Here is a 17,040-nt window from a genome sequence, read left to right on the forward strand (position 1 = left end):
AAGTGCGATACCGTTCCTTTCGTAGTGGTCAAAAGCACAAAATGAGAAAGGAATTATTCGAGCAATGTACACAGCCCTTGTTAGGCCACTAAGTTATGAACTTTATTCCTCTAAAATGGATTCAGGTTCTTTGTCTTGAAGTCCCTTAGGCACCAAAAAAGGAGGTCGGGCGAGGGAAGCGCCGACCATTTCCACCACAGCCAACCTGGACAAAGAACGAAACGAAGGAAAAAGTTGCGAGAAGAGCCACTATCAATGCAAAAGTTCTTGGGGGGGGGGGGGACAAAGCAGGTTCTAAAATGGAGGGCCATCATGAAAACAATTATAAATTGAAGTGGGTGTGTGTTTCTTCAAGAAAGAGCGAGGTTTTGTGGCCAGGATAAGTTAAAGAATACTCTCACACGCTATAAGCATCTCTTCACGCTGCACAGCTACAGAAATGGAGGAGGAAGGAGTCCTCTTTCACTTGCAATTTTGGACTGCCCAGAACTGCTCCAAGCTGCTCCGTATTTTATTTTGCCATGGAATTTGCATGGCAGAAGCGGTTTTTGGCTGCCCAGCAGCTCCACAAAGGTGCACTGGGTGGGCAAATGAAAGAGACCATACGTAGGCAAAGCCGTACATAATGTGCAAAAGTGGAAGTGCGTCAACGGAAGGGTCGTCAAAATAGGCAATGAATACGTTGGCCTCGCGTGAAGGTGGAGGTGTGGAGGTGGAGGTGTGGAGGTGGAGGTGGAGGTGGAGGCGTGGAGGAAGGTGGAGGTGGAGGTGGAGGCGTGAAGGGGGAGGTGGAAATGTCCAGAGTGGCTCAGTGCAATCAAGATGGCGACAGTGTCAAGCGCAACGATTGGTCTTCAGGATAGCCCTGTCGCATCAGCTGCGACACCGTTACATCGACTGATTCAGTCACACCTTGTAAAAAAGGTACCGCCTCGCTCTCACCATCGCAAGGCTCACGCAACATGGTCCTTCATGGCTGCCTTTTGCGTAAACGGCGTGCTAAAGGTCTATTTAGCTGATCAGCAATCAACTTTCCATTGGTCATTCTCCCCCAAACTATGATGCGCGCACCCCGTGCACGCACCGTCGCACTTCTGGGGCTCCATGTTGCGAGGCTCGGAGCCCCTGGTCTCGTCCACATAGCCGCGCATGAAGACAGTCATGTAGTGGTAGTCCTGCTCGGGCTCGATGGTGTCCACAATGGAGCAGAGCGACACGTTGTGCACATGCAGGCCAGTCTCCTCGAGGACCTCGCGGTACGCCGCCTGCTCCCAGCTCTCCCTGCACATTTGGTTAAGGAACGTCACGCAGAAAAAGCAAGGTGCCATGGGCATTGCCAGTCCCATTTGTTTAGTAGACATTTATGGCCTCGGCAGTTCAAGTTTTCACACCCTAATCAGCGGCACAGCCAGAAATATTTTTGGGGGGTGTTATATGCCACCATCAAGGGGGGAAGAAAGGAAAGATTGTTTGCGCGCAAACATAATTTCATTATCTGATCTAATTTTCTTATACTGTTATTGCATATTAATGTACTCATGTGGAGTGTGAACAGTGTGAACGAGCACAAGAGAAAGGCCAAGAAAAGGCCAAGGTGCCGGTGGGGTCGCAATGAGGGTCCGTCCTGCGGCATCCTCGTTCGCAAGTCACGTGGTATCTTGGGTAAGGTGTGCCACGCACACGCACAGCCAGCGAGGAAGCCAGCACGCATGTGACGGCCCCCACAGGGACAAGATATAATTACCCTTTCACTGGTTCATAGTGATGCAAAAAGGTTCAAATTTGGGGGGCTTTCACACGCCGAAGCTACACCTGGGCTATGAGGTGCGCCATACTGGAGGGCTCCAGATTAATTTACACCACCTGGGGTGGGGACCTTCAGTGTGCGCAAAATGTGGAGCCGTTACTTGCATTTTCGTCATTTCAACTGAAAATGTTACGGGTGCCAATGCCGCCACATTATAATGCACCAGCTGTCACCAGGCGCTGGAAAAGAGGCCGCAAAGTGTGCCAAGCATGCAGTAGGTCAGTACCACTGTACACGGTGCAGTGCACACATTTTTCGTGGTCGTCATAGCAACCACTTATACACACAAAATGGAGATGAGGCAGCTCAGGCCTTCCCGCGCATATGCTCTACATTTGGCACACATGCACGCCAGTCACCGTAGCAACCTAGCCAGGTGCCCAGAGCAAGGAGAAGGAAGCCGCCCTGGCCGCATACCACGTAATGTCAGACAACAGGTGTGACTGCAGCACCTCCGCAACAGTAGGCGTTCCGCAGGCGAACGCATAGTTTCTTACCTTTACTTCTTCTTCTTCTTTCGTAGGGTTTAACGCGCCGACGCAACGCAGGCGATGAGGCGCGCCCTAGTGGAGGGCTCCAGATTAATTTTGACCACCTGGGGATCTTTATCGTGCGCCGAAATCTCGTACACACGGGCGTTTTTGCTTTTCGCCTCCATCAAAAAAGCGGCCGCCGCGACCGGGAATCGAACCCGCGACCTTGTGCTCAGCAGCGGAACGCCTTAGCCACTCTTACCTTTACTTACTCAACAAAGCAAAGTAGCTGCTGTTGTGTTGTAAAGCAGGAGCCGGAAGAGCCAAAGAGTGCAGGCATTCAAAATAAGCTTGTATTTGCGTATTTTATGTTATACACCTGTGTTACAGCGGATACGCATGAATACAAATTAAATGTACTTGGAACAGCAGTATTTGGAGTTTTTAACGAGCTTAACGATACGCTAAGTAGGCTTATAGATCTATACTTTGCAGTGCAGTCACAAGATTGCGTTGCACTAGGGTCAGTAGAGACTAGATTTAAAATAACAAAAATGCAGATAAAAATAAATTGTAAGTGCCAGAAATAGGACACAACAATACTGAGCCATAACTAAAATTTTAAACGCTTGTTGGGATATTTACGTAACTAAAGCAAGTCCCCTGTTTCATTAAAACTACTTTCCTGTAAAAGATTTGTTCGCACTAAATTACAATAGGCTGCTTCGATTTGAGACACGAACTGTTCTAACTTGCATCAGACTTTTCAACTCACAGAAAATAACCCTTAATCGCTTAGACCTTACTGCTCTACACACACCTCCTAACAAATGTTTAATGACTAGAATACTTCTTGATGATATCAGACTACACTGTTTTTAGGAAATCTCTGTTAGTGTTTTTTTGCGATGATGCTTATTGAGCTTAAACGGCACTTTTGCTTGCTTGCTGTACTGAGGTTAGTTCACACCAAGGGTGTTCAAAATTTTGCATGGTGGGGCTTAATGCAAGCTTCAGCCTCCTCCATTGCAAAGTCTCTTAAGGGGGCACGTGGATCTTTGATCAAGAACTTCATTTTTACAGTTGTGATGATGAAAATTGGAGGACATATGTAGTTTTCATTCTGATTGTAGATATAAAATTTGTTTTTGTGGAGAATGACTATGTTCAAATTTATTTAGGATTTTCTATTTGATTTTTTGACAGCTTTTGTAAGAAAACTGCTGGAGGGATGCAATTGAACAAAGTACCAGTGAACTGTGCACAAATCAAGGGGTGCAATAAGATTAACAGCATCATTCTATCTGGGCTGTAGCAGAAGTTACAACCAATGAAAGTTTGGGCTTGGAAGCCAAAACCAGTTTTTCTGGTTCCCTCCTCCCAAGCCCAAACTTTCATTGGTTGTAACTCCTGTTACAGCCCAGATAGAATGATGCTGTTAATCTTATTGCACTCCTTGATTTGTGCACAGTTCACTGGTACCTTGTTCAACTGCATCCCTCCAGCAGTTTTCTTACAAAAGCTGTAAAAAAATCAAATAGAAAAACCTAAATAAATTTGAACGTAGTCCTTCTCCACAAAAACAAAATTTATATCTACAATCAGAATGAAAACTACATATGTCCTCCAATTCTTATGATCACAACTGTAAACCTTTTCGGTTTAAGACCAGAGTGCCCCCTTATATTTCTTTTCCCCCTTTTTTTTTTTCGTTTCAACTAATTATTTTTTTCTTTATTCGCTGTGAGCGAAACAGTTAGTTTCGGTTCTACAGTTAGCTGCTGCGACTGCTCTGAGAGAATATTTCCTTGTCCTAGCGTAGCGTGCGACTACGTACGAGACACATGAAAATACAGGGTCACCTACTGCGAGAGCAAGCCACAGATCGGCTGCAATGCTCAAGAGAGCACCAATGCGTTAACTTGTGTCACAGTACTGCACTGGCCAAGAGGAGATCAGCAGCGCTCCTTCATGGCAACCCCACCGCACGGGTGTCACCATGTGCGAGCAGGCACAGAAACAGCTTCCAAATTTTCAGAGTGGCACTTCGCGCAGCCCATCGTTGTGGGCATCATAACAGCCCCTCGGTGCTGCCAGTTTTTCTCTGCTTTTTTTTATCTTCCTCCGCCCCCCCTCTTGCCTACTGCTTCTACAGTTCCCGTGCTTCATCTGCCAGCACGCCAGCCACAGCTGCTAGCATTGGCATTAAGATTAGAGCCTTTGCTTCGCAATTTTTACAACACACACACAAAAAAAGCTTTCCTCAACAGCAGAGATAAACGCCCGTGTGGTACTGCACAGGCAGCTAGCACAACTAACCTACCACAACGTCACAAGAAGCAGATCTGCCACGGTTCTCAGGAAGCTTGCATTGCGAACTAACTCAACACAGCTAACCTTGCATATATGCAATTAAAAAAAGCAATGGAATTTATTTTAAAAACCGAACTTAGGCAATTGTGAGAAAAATACATGCTGCAAGCATCACAGCAGCCTCAAAACAGTGTTCATGTAAGTGGCCTACTACTGTAACACTTTTTGCTCCCAGCAAGCCAAAAGAAACGAAACCTCCGGGGTCCTTCCGCGAAAGCCACTGATAATGCCCTTCAAGTGACCCTCTGCCCTTTTGTGCCACTTTTGTGTCAAATGATTCCTTTTTTTTAGTTTGGCTGCCGCATTGCCATCGTGCTTTGAGAACGCAGCAAGCTCCTTTTCTGCATCCTTCCCTCAAATGCCAGATGCACAAATACTACACTCAGCTGCAAAGTTCAAGACATTCTAAAGATGGTCCTGACGCCACACAGTGGAAAACTACTCTCCTCAGGCGACAGTGTCATCAAGCTACCTCAAAAAAAGTGCAACGCTTTTGTCCCAAGTTGAGCCATCCCAAAAGCCAAGCAACTGATTCCCCCCTTCAGTAGAAAAAATAAATTCTGCTTGAAATTAACAGTAAGTTCTCTCCTGTGGTCACCAAAACAACCGAATTGCACTAGCCCAACTAGCACAGCCCGAATTCTTTTTTTGCAGTTCAGTTGACACAGAGCCAGGCTTTGACGGGCGGCCACAAGGAACAGCCACTAGTAGTTGTTACTTAATATCTGTCATGGAAAGGCAATGATTTTTCCTACTCCAGAAGTCTCATGTGATGCAAGAAGTAGTAAGCCAGTTTAGGCTTGAAAAAGTCAGCATACAGACTGTGAGGCTGCGCAGTGCGCACACGTATTGTGCAGGCACACACACGCCTGAGCATGGCTACAAGGTGCTGCGAAATGACATCACGTCCTCACACACACACACGCGCGCAAAAGCGATGTTGCATTGCTGAGCAAAAGACAACAAAATGCTGGACATTAAGTGTTCTAAGGCTAACCTGCACCGACTAGACTAGAACTACAATTCAAAACTGAACTATGACAGTTAAGCACTAAACATGCTGTCGGCACCAATATGTAAGGCCGAAAACCATGCTAAGCAAAAGCCCACAGCATGTCAAATTTCTTTCCTCCACCACTTTGCCTGGGCTAAATGGCAGTTGAAAGGCCACTGAACCAATCCTGGTTGATCCTTTCAACGACTGTTCCCGTTAGAAAAATTTAGGCATTGGTAAACCACAACCTGCTATTATTTGGTGCCTATGCAGACAATTTATTCGTGCTTTACCGACTAAAAGTCTCATTAATGGGATTGGGCCCTGAAAATTTCTATCGAGATTTATTTTTAACGAACACTGGGATCACTCATGTGGTAAAAGTATTTGCACTGCTGCTTACAACAAACTATCGCAAACTGTAATTCAATGGCTGTCATTAAAGGACTACCAACATCAAAATTTTATGTTCCTTTTTTATTGATTTTATCAATGCATAACGGCCTGGCGAAATCGAAACAGCACTTTAAATACTTGAGTGCACGATAATTAATTACACTGAACGGCCTGAAAATTGTCCATTTTGGTTTCCCGCGCTTCCAGACTGGAGGGCACGTGACAGAATCATAAAATGACGTCAAAACACTGCAAAGACCAGAGGAGGCGTCGTTTCGACTGCCCCGCCACCAGAGCTGAGCGGATGAGCTGCTTGAAGGCATTAGGCTTAGCATTGTGGCGGAAATTTGGTGACTGCTTTCAATAAAAGACCTGGTGGCGGCTTCTGCTGCGATTCTGGGATTTATTATTGGCTCCTTTCCCACGTGTAAAACTTTATTTTTGGCAAGAGTGTCTTTCTGGGCAGCGGTTATGCCTGTACCTCTGGCTACATGCATTACTTCGTGCATGCCCCAGCGCCCAATCGCCGCTCGCCGGGCCGCGCATGTGAAGTGACATCACGAGCTTCTGATGAGCGTTGGAGGCAGACAGCAATGTCACTTCTTTTTTTCCCCCTCACGGAGAGATGTCACACTGATGTTCGTTTGCTGCGCACCACTCCGCGTGCTGTTCCAACAGCGCAATAAATCAGATCAAATTGAAGTATGTTCCATGCATCGCAGGCCACTCATATTTCAGCCAGGGTATTCTGATGAGTAAAGGAAGCGAACTGTGTAATAATATTAACACCAAAAACTGGTGTCAGTACCCCTTTAAAGCTTGTAGTAACTGCCAAGACATGGCCCACATCAGAAGGCAGGCGACATCACCGTTGAACGTTCCCCATTTTGTTTGTTGCAGCTGCAAACCCACAGGGAAAAGAACTCACCCAAACTCGAGGTGTCCTCCTGGTACCTGGTACAGTCCGTGGCCAATGGTGTTCTTGCGCCGGCCGAGTAGGATACTCTCAGGGTGCTTTTCGCTCAGAACAAACACTGCCACGCCAATGCCGGGCCTCTTGTCCTGTGGAACTTTCGAGCTGTCTATCTGTTTCCAGATCTGATTCACGGTTGCTGCCGGGAAAAGACAGAGCACCAGAAACAGTTCACATGGAGGCTCAAACATTCCACTGCAGTCTAAAAATGATTGACTGATTGATTGATTGATTGGTTGATTGATTGATTGATTGATTGATTGATTGATTGATTGCAGAGTTTAATGCGCCGACGCAACGCAGACGATGAGGGGCGCCATGGTGGAGGGCTCCGGATTAATTTTGACCACCTGGAGATCTTTAACGTGTGCCGAAATCTCACACACACGGGCATTCTTACTTTTTGCCTCCATCAGAAAAGCGGCTGTCGCAACCGGGAAATGAATGTACTCTCAAAATGTCCACTACAGATAGCATCGAGCTAGCAGCACGCAAAAGGCACAGTAGTGCTGGTGTTCTAATAGGCCTCATTTCTTTTCATCTTCATTTTCTTTTATTTACTTAATACACACAATGCCGTGCAGGCATTACAGTGAAAAGGGAGGCGCGTTGACGGCCACAAACTGAATTTAAAAAACAAGTGCCTGACGATTAGATACTTGCTAATGCAAAATTTGTGCGCAGAGCAAACTGCAGTTTTCTTGGTCAAGGCGCATAGCTGCTGCATCTCAGGAAGTGACCGCGCGATCAGTGAACGCACGGCGGCATGTGCTAATCTGTTGTTATCCCGAAGCGCGTCGTCGCCGCCGAGCATGTTGTAAATCGTGTTTGAACCTCCCGTGCAAATGTCATGCGGTTCAGATGGACCACGCAATGAGGAAGACGACGAAGGAACCGCAGAACCGATGAACGTGCTGGGCTTCTGTGCTTTTTGTGAACTTGAAAGAACAAGACGTTCGCTTTCATGGATGCCTGGTTTTGCGTTTCCTTTCTCGGGTGCCACTAGAAGCCGAGGGCGGTTTTTACACACGTGTCTGGCGCGAGCTCAGCATACTGCCCTCCCCTTCACACTTCCAGAGGAGCATCTCGCGCCGCCTCGGCAAACCACTTTCCTCCTCCTCCCAACTTCGCAAAACACTTTGCCGCCATTTTCTTTCAGTTTCCGGTCTTCCCATCGTTTGCTCGGTTACCATGCTGTCCCCGCCGCTAAACCACAGTATCGGATGCCAAAGCGCAGTGCACTAAAATACAGTAGATCCAATCAATAAGAAGCCAAAATTTCAGCGTGCTCACAACGAGAATGTGCAGATAACACCTAGCGCCCACAAATTAGACATCGTGTATGATGTGTGATACAGTCTGTTTTTTCAGGTTGTGCAGAAATGCTTCTTGCAGCAAGCAAATAAAGCTACCCTGCCCATCCACACTTTGCAGGGAGGGTCATTTCTTCAAACAACATTCACCAAGGCAGTGTGGTCTGCCAGCCTGTTACAGCATCCAAATACCCTTTCTGCAATTAACAAATATCCCACAACCTTCTTTCACTAAAAACTGAAAGCACTGCTCAAACACATACATAGGCGTGCGCACAGGGGGGGGGCAGGGGGGACCGCCGCCCCCCCTAATAATCTGGAGGGGGGCGCCAAATTTGCCCCATGCCCTAACTCAATTGAAACTGTCCCGTAGGGTTACGACCACGCGTGTGTTTTCATGATCATGGCAGCCGATGAAGCCTCATGTTGCCTTCTAAAGGCTGTTTACTTTCAGCTCCGGAAGTGCGGGTACCAAAAGCAGGTCGCTGTGAGAAACACGTTACCACTTCATTTTCATATTTGCAGCTACTGCGGAGCTTGTCCTCCTCCTACTTTTCCTCGCAAATGATGTGCCTAGTACTGAGCAAAATAGCCGCATAAAAAGAGTTTCATAACAGACAATATTACCTTCTTCAATTCTTACAAATTTCAGAAGCTAGCATTTGAGCGGTATGCACGGGAATCACGTTGCAGTTTACAAAAGACAGGTGTGCACATGTCATATGTTTCTGTGTTTTAGGGGGAATGGAAGTTCTTCCGGCAGCGCGTTGTGAAATTGATGCCGCATCCGCCCTGGGACCTGCCCCTACGCCGATGTTACACATGAAAGTAAAAACTTCTGCCCAGAAATATTTTGTAGGTGTTGCAATTTCATTTCATAGAAATAAACATTTTATAACAATTCCTCGTCTTTCCACTGCGTTCAGACTGTTACGCCTTCAGTGGGAGGAGGTCGGGAGTTCCAGAGGGAGGGGGGGGGTTCAGTTAAGACTTCGCCCCCCCCCCTAATCGAGAACCCTGCGCACGCTTATGAACACATATACATGCAGTCCTAGCCTAAACCAAATACAAATTGTATTTGGTGAGCGCTTTGCCAATACACGACGCGAAAGAATAATTTTGACTGACTCGCCTTCACAATTTTCTTCAAAGTTCAGGTTGTGCTTTGTCCTCAGCATATGCAGCAGACTGCCCGTGTACTGGACGAGAGATTCCAGAGGAAGTGCCTGTGCCTGTTTCGTCATGCTGTCCAGGGTGGTCCGACGAAGTTCCTCGAGCACTTCAAGTTGAAACTGGCTTGCCTTGAGCTTGCTTTTTAACTCCGCACATAACTGCATGTACCTGTGATCCAAAGAGCCAAGACAAAACTGACATTCACTGGAAAAATAAAACAGCCAGAAAGTGTCAAAGTAGGCACTGAAGTTTCTTCGGTAGGACGGGCAGATTTTAAATGGTTTTCCATTAAATACTAGAATCAACTGTTAGTTTTACGCTACTGCGTAAAACGAAGTAATAAATCGCAAACCAAATGATAAGAGTTTATTTATAAAAACGCCAGAAGGCACACGGGTAGTCAAAATTGCCCGTGGTAAAACCCTAGACGAAGGGGACCTAAAAAAAATGGCCGCGTAGTTTGTCCTTTCATTGCAAATGTCTACAAAAGACTATAGTCGACTGGCACCCCTGCCAAGTAAATGCCTCCCTCCTGTTTCTCGCTCACCTCTCATGCTGTTCCTCTCCCATCTCGTTCTTCCTAAGATAACACGCAGTTCACTGAAGTCAATTTAAATTTACCACGTTCCACTACTCTAGGTCGCTACCATATGGCAGAGACGCGCGTGAATTGAGAACCATGTTGCCCTACTCCACGAGCATTCCAAGCGGAACGTGGAGCCTATCTAGTGGAACCTTTTGTTACTGCTGCTGTTTGATTTCTTAAATGCCGCCAGGAGCTATATTTTATTTTTATTTATTTATAGTAGCACGGGCAACAGCAGGCGACGGTTTTCTGCCGTTGATGTAGTATTTAATTCGCTATCGCAAAAACCAAGCATCCATGAATTTTTTTAATACAGGAACACTGCAAATATCACTTATGTATTGATTTTCTGCCTTATATTTTCATAATGACTCGTTCTTGCTCAGCAACGTTGACAAGTATGAACATTGCCACCGGACTTGGACATTCAGACTTGGCTGTGGGTATATAAAAATATTGCGAAGCTTCTGTTACACTTTGGCCGGGTGGCTGAATCGAGTCACAGACAGACAGACAGACACAGACCAAAACTTTTGCATTTAAGTAGCCCAAAAAAACTATTGTCTTTAAAAGGGGCACACTCAATCTTGGCACCAACAATCGTCTTGTTGCATCAACTTTTTTGCTGATGCAGCCTTGGTGTCATATGGGTTCCCCATTCTAGGTGAGCGCCTCTGCAGTGGTCTTTCTTGACAACTTCCTGCCAGTTACATTTTTTTCTTATTTCTGCTCCACTCAAGATGAGGGGAAAGCTTTAAGAAATCAGCTTGAAGACTGACCTCCCACCTCGGACTTATGAAGGAAAGTTAATCCTCTTAAAGACATAATTTCCTAAACTGCAAGGGGAGCCGTGTTGTGGAAAGGTGGAGAGGACATCGGAAAGAGAAAGTCTAAAAAAGTAGAAAGCGTCAAATATACGTGGGCCTGTAACGAGTGTTGCTGTTGGATATTTTTTTATAAAACAAGAAGTAACTGTAATGGTATTTTCTGTTACAGTTACCGCGCAAAAAGTAACAGTGTTACAGTTACAAGTTACTGAAAAAGTAACTAGCTACAGTTACAGTTACTGAAAAAAGTAACTAGTTACCAGCAACGCTTTACTAGTAACTAATTACTGCCCAAGACTGCACACTGGGCTATATATGAAAGAATGCCTATTTCATCAAAGGCAGTACTCTAAGCCTATTTATCAGAATAACCTCGCATATTTCATTGAATGCCACCTAGTTATGTCCCGGCTTTAACAAGTTTGGTAGTGCCACACATGATAGATATCGCTACAAAATAGCATAAATCCATACAAAGACCCAAATTCGCACAATGTGTAAGCATGCCTGCAACCAGCACATGGAGTTCTAACATGAAATTTTATTTCTCCAGGCATGAATGCACTGTAGCAACTATATTGTACGACAGCATAAATGGAAATTATCGCTGGTTGCTGCACGTGAACTCAGTGCTCTCTTCACAAGATAGTATGGCTATGCATTTGTGTCTGTTCAAAGAGCTTCGAGTTTCTTGCAGGTGGTTGAGCAGACACCGAAAGCAGAATGTGTGATGCTGGCAACTTTGGAAAACCCCTATAGCACTTCACTGTGGCAATGGTTTGGCATCCTTCTGCTGTCAGGGAATCAGACACTTGCTGCATAAACTTTGCAGCTTAGCAGATAAAAATTTACGCTTATAATGCCTGCTTTTCCCTTAACGATCTGTGTAGGAGCGCTACAGCGGATGTACCGTACTTACCCGATTCTAACACGCCCCCGATTCTAACGCGCACCCAATTTTCCTGGCAAAAAAAAAAAAAAAAAAAAAAGAAAAAACTTGCACCTCCGATTGTAACGCGCACGGAACTTTGTGACCCAGACAAACGAATTCGAGAGATATGGGTGATTTATTTCCCGAAGTAATCTCGCTCATCTCACTCCTCGCTTTCCGCTGACCGCATTATCTCGTCCTCAGTGCCGTCAAGAGCGTTCGCGATGCCACACTTCTGAACGAACGTTCAACCATGGTCGATGGGATCGTGGCCCATGCCTCGCACGCCCATCCCGCGAGCTTCTCCAGAGGTGCATGCTTCAGCCGATTGCTCGTTTTGAACGCGTGAGAGCCACTGCTGCCATTGCTGTTATCAAGCGCGCAAGTGAAACGATTTGACGATTTGTGTGAACGACGATACAAGAGCCTAGGCGCCTATGCTTCCTGCATTCGAAAAATTGTTGCTAAATGCTTTGGTGCCATCTTGAGATGGCGATGGCGATGGGTGGGACGAAATTTCCGCTGTTTTGGCAGTTTCGGTTTCGTATCCGATTCTAGCGCGCATGCGATTTTCGGCCTATTTTTCCGGAAAAAAGGTGCGCATTAGAATCAGGTAATTACGGTAGTCACCTTTTTCGTTGCATGATTCACGCGTGATACCTTGACCATTGCACTGTCTTGAGACTAGATTGTGCGGTCTTGAGAACTGGCTTCCTCATACTTTATATGCGCTTTGTCTTTCATCATACATTGCCACTGTAAGGCCTCTATACACACCATGGAGCCATATATCTGGTAGCATCTTTGACTAACTTCTTGTCAGTTATGTATGCGTAACTGCTGATGCAAAATTTGGTTCCCGTGCACAGTTGTTTAAAGCTCCTCCATGTACAAGTGAAAAGTTACTGATTAAGGCATCCACATACATGCCAGCAACATACGAACTCATCACAACTTTCTTCCGCACCAAAACCTCTAAGCTATACTTTGGGACAAGCATGTGCACAGTGGTCCCTCTTGTGTTGCTTTTATCAGTTAAAACAAAGCTGCAATGTTTTTTATGCATGACACAGGGGCATGCGCAAAAGCGACATTTGTTGTCTATCAGCTAGCTGTTCATGCACACCAAATGGGACCAGTTAAGCGCACTTCGTGTCATCATCACCACCATAATTAGCCCATTTTTGTTTACCGCAGGACAAAGGCTTTTCTTACGCTCCTTCTACCACTCCTGTCTTGCAATGCCCTAGGCCAATCTATCCATCCAAACTTCCTCATTTCACCTCTGCATAGAGTAAATGGTCTTCCTCTAGCTCTAATCCCATCTCTCGGTGTCCCCTCTGCAACGACAATGGTCCACCGGTTGTCAGTTCTCACCCCCCGCATGCCTAGCCCAAGTTCACTTGTATGCCCTCCCCTCGAAATTCGTCCTCTGATATGGGATGCTGGTTTCCTATCTTAAAGGAGCCATGAAGAGAAAACACAAGTTTGGTTCATTCAAAAGATTGTCTCGTTAGAATCATACTGACACCACTTTTAACGTAAACTTCGCTCAAATAAGCTACATAATTAGGAAAAACGGGAATGGTCATGCGACCCACCAGCTCATTTCCCGCAACAGAACCTGTGATGTCACATGGGCTAAGCTCTGCGATTGGCGGAGGCTGGCAGAAGCAGACGCAAATTAGGTAGAGCTTACAAACTAGACGAACGAGCGATTTGCGCTTAAATTTAGGGCACATTCTTTACAAAGCAATAGGAATGATGGGGCAAACAGTGGAAGTTACGAAAGCACATGTAAACATAGAAGTACTGATGCGTTCTGCTGTTCGTACTGCCCACAGCATGCTTTGGTTTAGCTGCACAGCACTATGGGGCTTGGGGTTGTCTCAGACGACACTGGCCGATTGACGCAAGCAACGGTGTCTTACGTGACCCCATTTGTCGAGCGAGCACTGTTTCAGGGAACGAATATTTTCTCCCAGAACAAAAACAAGCCAGGTTTAAATGCGGGCAAAAACAAACCAAACGCTTGCCACGGTATGGTGGCGCCATCTAGGTTACGGAACGTAAAAAAACGCGGGAACAAACCAACACCGCTACAGGGTGGAGACAACCTTTGACCGGTCCCGTGCCGCCGCAATTGGGCCAACGGGCTCAACGCGTTATTCTTTTCGTTTCCCACGAGACCTAGCAACGCGAAACAGACAATATGATTCAAACTTCTTCAGTAAACCGCGTTGCGGCGATAATTTTAGCGCGGTTTTGACACAATGACTTGCTTCGGCGGCGAGCGAGCAACCGAACATGGCGGCGCCAGCGTTACGTGTCTCTACCCTGTACGGCGGATGCGTGAATGAAGGTACTCTAGGCTGCAGAGCGGTCGGTTCCCGTGATGTCACTTGGGGCCACGAAAACGCACGATTGAGCGGGAAAATCAAAATTTTAACCTAAATTGTTCAATTTCTCAGTGAATAAAGCACCGTTTGTATCCGGACAAGCGCTGGGGGCACTATAAAACACGAAATCTTTCGAATAAAACCAACTTGCATTTTCTCTTCATGGCTCCTTTAAAGTGTTACTCCTATCATACCTCTTTCCATTGTTTGTTGAGCTGACCCGTTTTCTTTCAAGGCACTAGTAAAGCATGATGTTTCTGCCCCATCAGTCATCGCAGGCAGTACACGTTGGTTGTAGATTCTTCTCTTGAGGGATAGAAGGAGCTTACCACTCGTTATTTGAGCGTGCTTGCCGAATGCCCACAGCCCACGTTAATTCTAAGCCAGATTTCTCTTTCGTGGCTGGGGTGAGCACTGACCGCTTGTCCAAGATAGCTAAATCCAACTGCCTAGGGCAAAGGTGAGGCTTTCTACATGTCCTGTTAACACGTACTGCTTTCAGTTTCTTCATATTCATCTTTAATCCTTTCAGGGAGCTTTCCCAGCGCACCTCCTTAAGCATTTTTTGCCGACTTTCTGTTGGTTCACTTAACACGAATATGTCATCTGGAAACCTCAAGTCACTCAAGTATTTTCCATCCACTCGCATCCCTGAAATCTCTCATTCAAGCTTCCCGATTACCCCTTTAAGACAAGCTGTAAACAATTTTTGAGAGAGTCTCCATGCCTCACTCCGTTCTTGAATGGGAACTTTTCACTCTTCTTGTGGAGAAGTATCCTGCCCGTGCATCCTTGTCTGTGTATTTCAATAGTTGTACGTCCTTCAATGCTTCAGTACCATCGTGGCGCCAAAATGAAACGTCGTTTGACTAAACGCTGTTCAACAGAACGGCTTCTGTGAAATGCTGTTCGATGCAACGACGTTCGTGGCAAGTTGAACACAACATGTACAAGGTCTGGCAGCCTAGACACGATACATTCAAAACGCACTCACTTTTGAAGGGGGCTCGAATCCCCAGAGCCAGATGCGCCGTCTTCGTTTGGACCTTGCCCTGGAAAAGTGCGGGAGAAAACAAGAGCCTGTTTCCAGCGGATTGCTTGGCTTCTCTGTAGGGTTACAGAGACATAAATTGTTCCGGTGTGTTTCGGATATGAGTAGAAAGGAACTGTCTGTGTTGCCGGCAGCTGGAAAAGTAGGCTGCGTGGATTGTTGCCAGCACTTCACCCCCATTGGATAGCTGGATAATAAAACTGCCGGAATTTGTTTATCACTGCTATTGTGCCGGCAGCCGGCACAGTAGACGGTGTGGAAATTTGCCGGCAGCCAGCACAGTAGTCGGCGTGGAAGTCTGCCGGCAGCTGACTCAGCACACTGCGTGTTTGGGAGAAACAGCAATGCTTGCAGCCGGCATGCCAGTTCTGATTATTTGTGGACAGACCGAAGTGGTGGCATTTATCCGGCCACACTTATATGCCTGTGCCTGCAAAGCACTGCTGCAAATCTAGGTGTCCCATTCTAGTGTAATAGTAGGTCACCGCATACTCTTGCATTATTTACGAAGATCCGCCAAACAAACATGTATTCTGACTTACCCCTGTCGCACAGATCAAGACAAGAGAGCTAGAGCAATGCCTGCAAAAAAAAAAAAATCCAAGAACCAGGGGAAAATTTACACCTTTTGTTTTTCCACCCATCTAAGGGGGCATTTATCGTTTAAGTCTGACCTGACGTCTTTCCGGATTCACTTTCTATGCACAACATGAATAGAATACGTATCTCCCCTGTAATCTACCACTCGACCCTTGTTCTGCCCTATAATTCCCTTGAGGTTTCCATTTTGTATGTTACTCCATATCTCTATGAAAAGATCCTCGCCACAGAGACAAGTATTTCAAATACGAATTTGACACAGAATATTACTTTATTTGGCACTCACAAGATAAAATTAGGCACAAAAACAGTCCGTTTATCACGGAAGATGTGTGAGGTCTGCTGAGTCAGCTGCCGGCAAACTTTCACGCCGACTACTGTGCCGGCTACCGGAAAATTTCCACACCGTCTACTGTGCCGGCTGCCGGCACAATAGCAGCGGACTCTGATAGCAGTGATAAATAATGCCGGCAGTTTGGTCACGTGAATCCTCTCTGTTCTGTGGTGTGTTAGTGCAGCAAGGACTGACTGATGTGAAGTGTTAGATGGTAAACTGTGTGGCTAGGACACTCACAGCATTGTCTAGTGAGGTAGTTCGCGCGTTTCAAAGGGAAAAGCCTTAAATTCGTATCCGTATCTACTTGGCTGGCTGCCGACAGTTCCGAAAAGAAATGTGGTCCAGTAGGGAGAAAGACAACTCAAAGCGTGGTGCGATCCCACCGGTATCAATCGAAGTGACGGCTTGCAAAACTTGGAAGTCCTACTTACCCTCTTCCATTGGGCGCAGATACCGCACAAGCGGTGAATGCAACCAAATCAAAGTGGAACAGTAAAACTTGAAAATTGCGGCACAAACAAGCGGCGCCACAAAAACAGCCTCTGGCGCCGCCACTGTAGCTGCCATAGAGTTTCATACTAATATATACTAGAGGGAAATCTGGCGCTGCATTCGCGTGCCGCCGTGAGTGGCGCCATTGCAGCTAGCGACGTTCCTCGCCTCCTTGGCTTGGTTAGCCACATGGCTTCTTTTTCGTCTTGAAGCCAAAAGGGGTAACATTGTTTTTCTGTTCATCTTTCACGAAGCTTCTAAATAATCCCTGGCAAATCAATCTTTATGGAGCTTTTATTTTTTGATAACAGAACA

General features: G+C 46.2%; 1 protein-coding gene across 1 annotated transcript; it reads right to left on the reverse strand.

Moving 5' to 3' along the window:
• Positions 1 to 67: 67 nt before the first annotated feature.
• LOC144170584 (nucleotide triphosphate diphosphatase NUDT15-like) lies at positions 68 to 16,792 on the reverse strand. Its single transcript, XM_077700469.1, has 6 exons — positions 16,665 to 16,792; positions 15,240 to 15,297; positions 9,462 to 9,670; positions 6,972 to 7,155; positions 1,085 to 1,281; positions 68 to 205 (listed from the first exon to the last, which is right to left on the reverse strand). Exons 1-6 carry the CDS (start codon positions 16,672 to 16,674, stop codon positions 111 to 113), a joined length of 753 nt encoding a protein of 250 aa, XP_077556595.1. The 5' UTR covers positions 16,675 to 16,792; the 3' UTR covers positions 68 to 110.
• Between the last annotated feature and the right edge of the window lie 248 nt (positions 16,793 to 17,040).

This window comes from Haemaphysalis longicornis, unplaced genomic scaffold, assembly GCF_048455015.1.
Source record: "Haemaphysalis longicornis isolate Haplotype H1 unplaced genomic scaffold, Haemaphysalis longicornis Haplotype H1 scaffold_2, whole genome shotgun sequence".
Classification (NCBI taxonomy): domain Eukaryota; kingdom Metazoa; phylum Arthropoda; class Arachnida; order Ixodida; family Ixodidae; genus Haemaphysalis; species Haemaphysalis longicornis.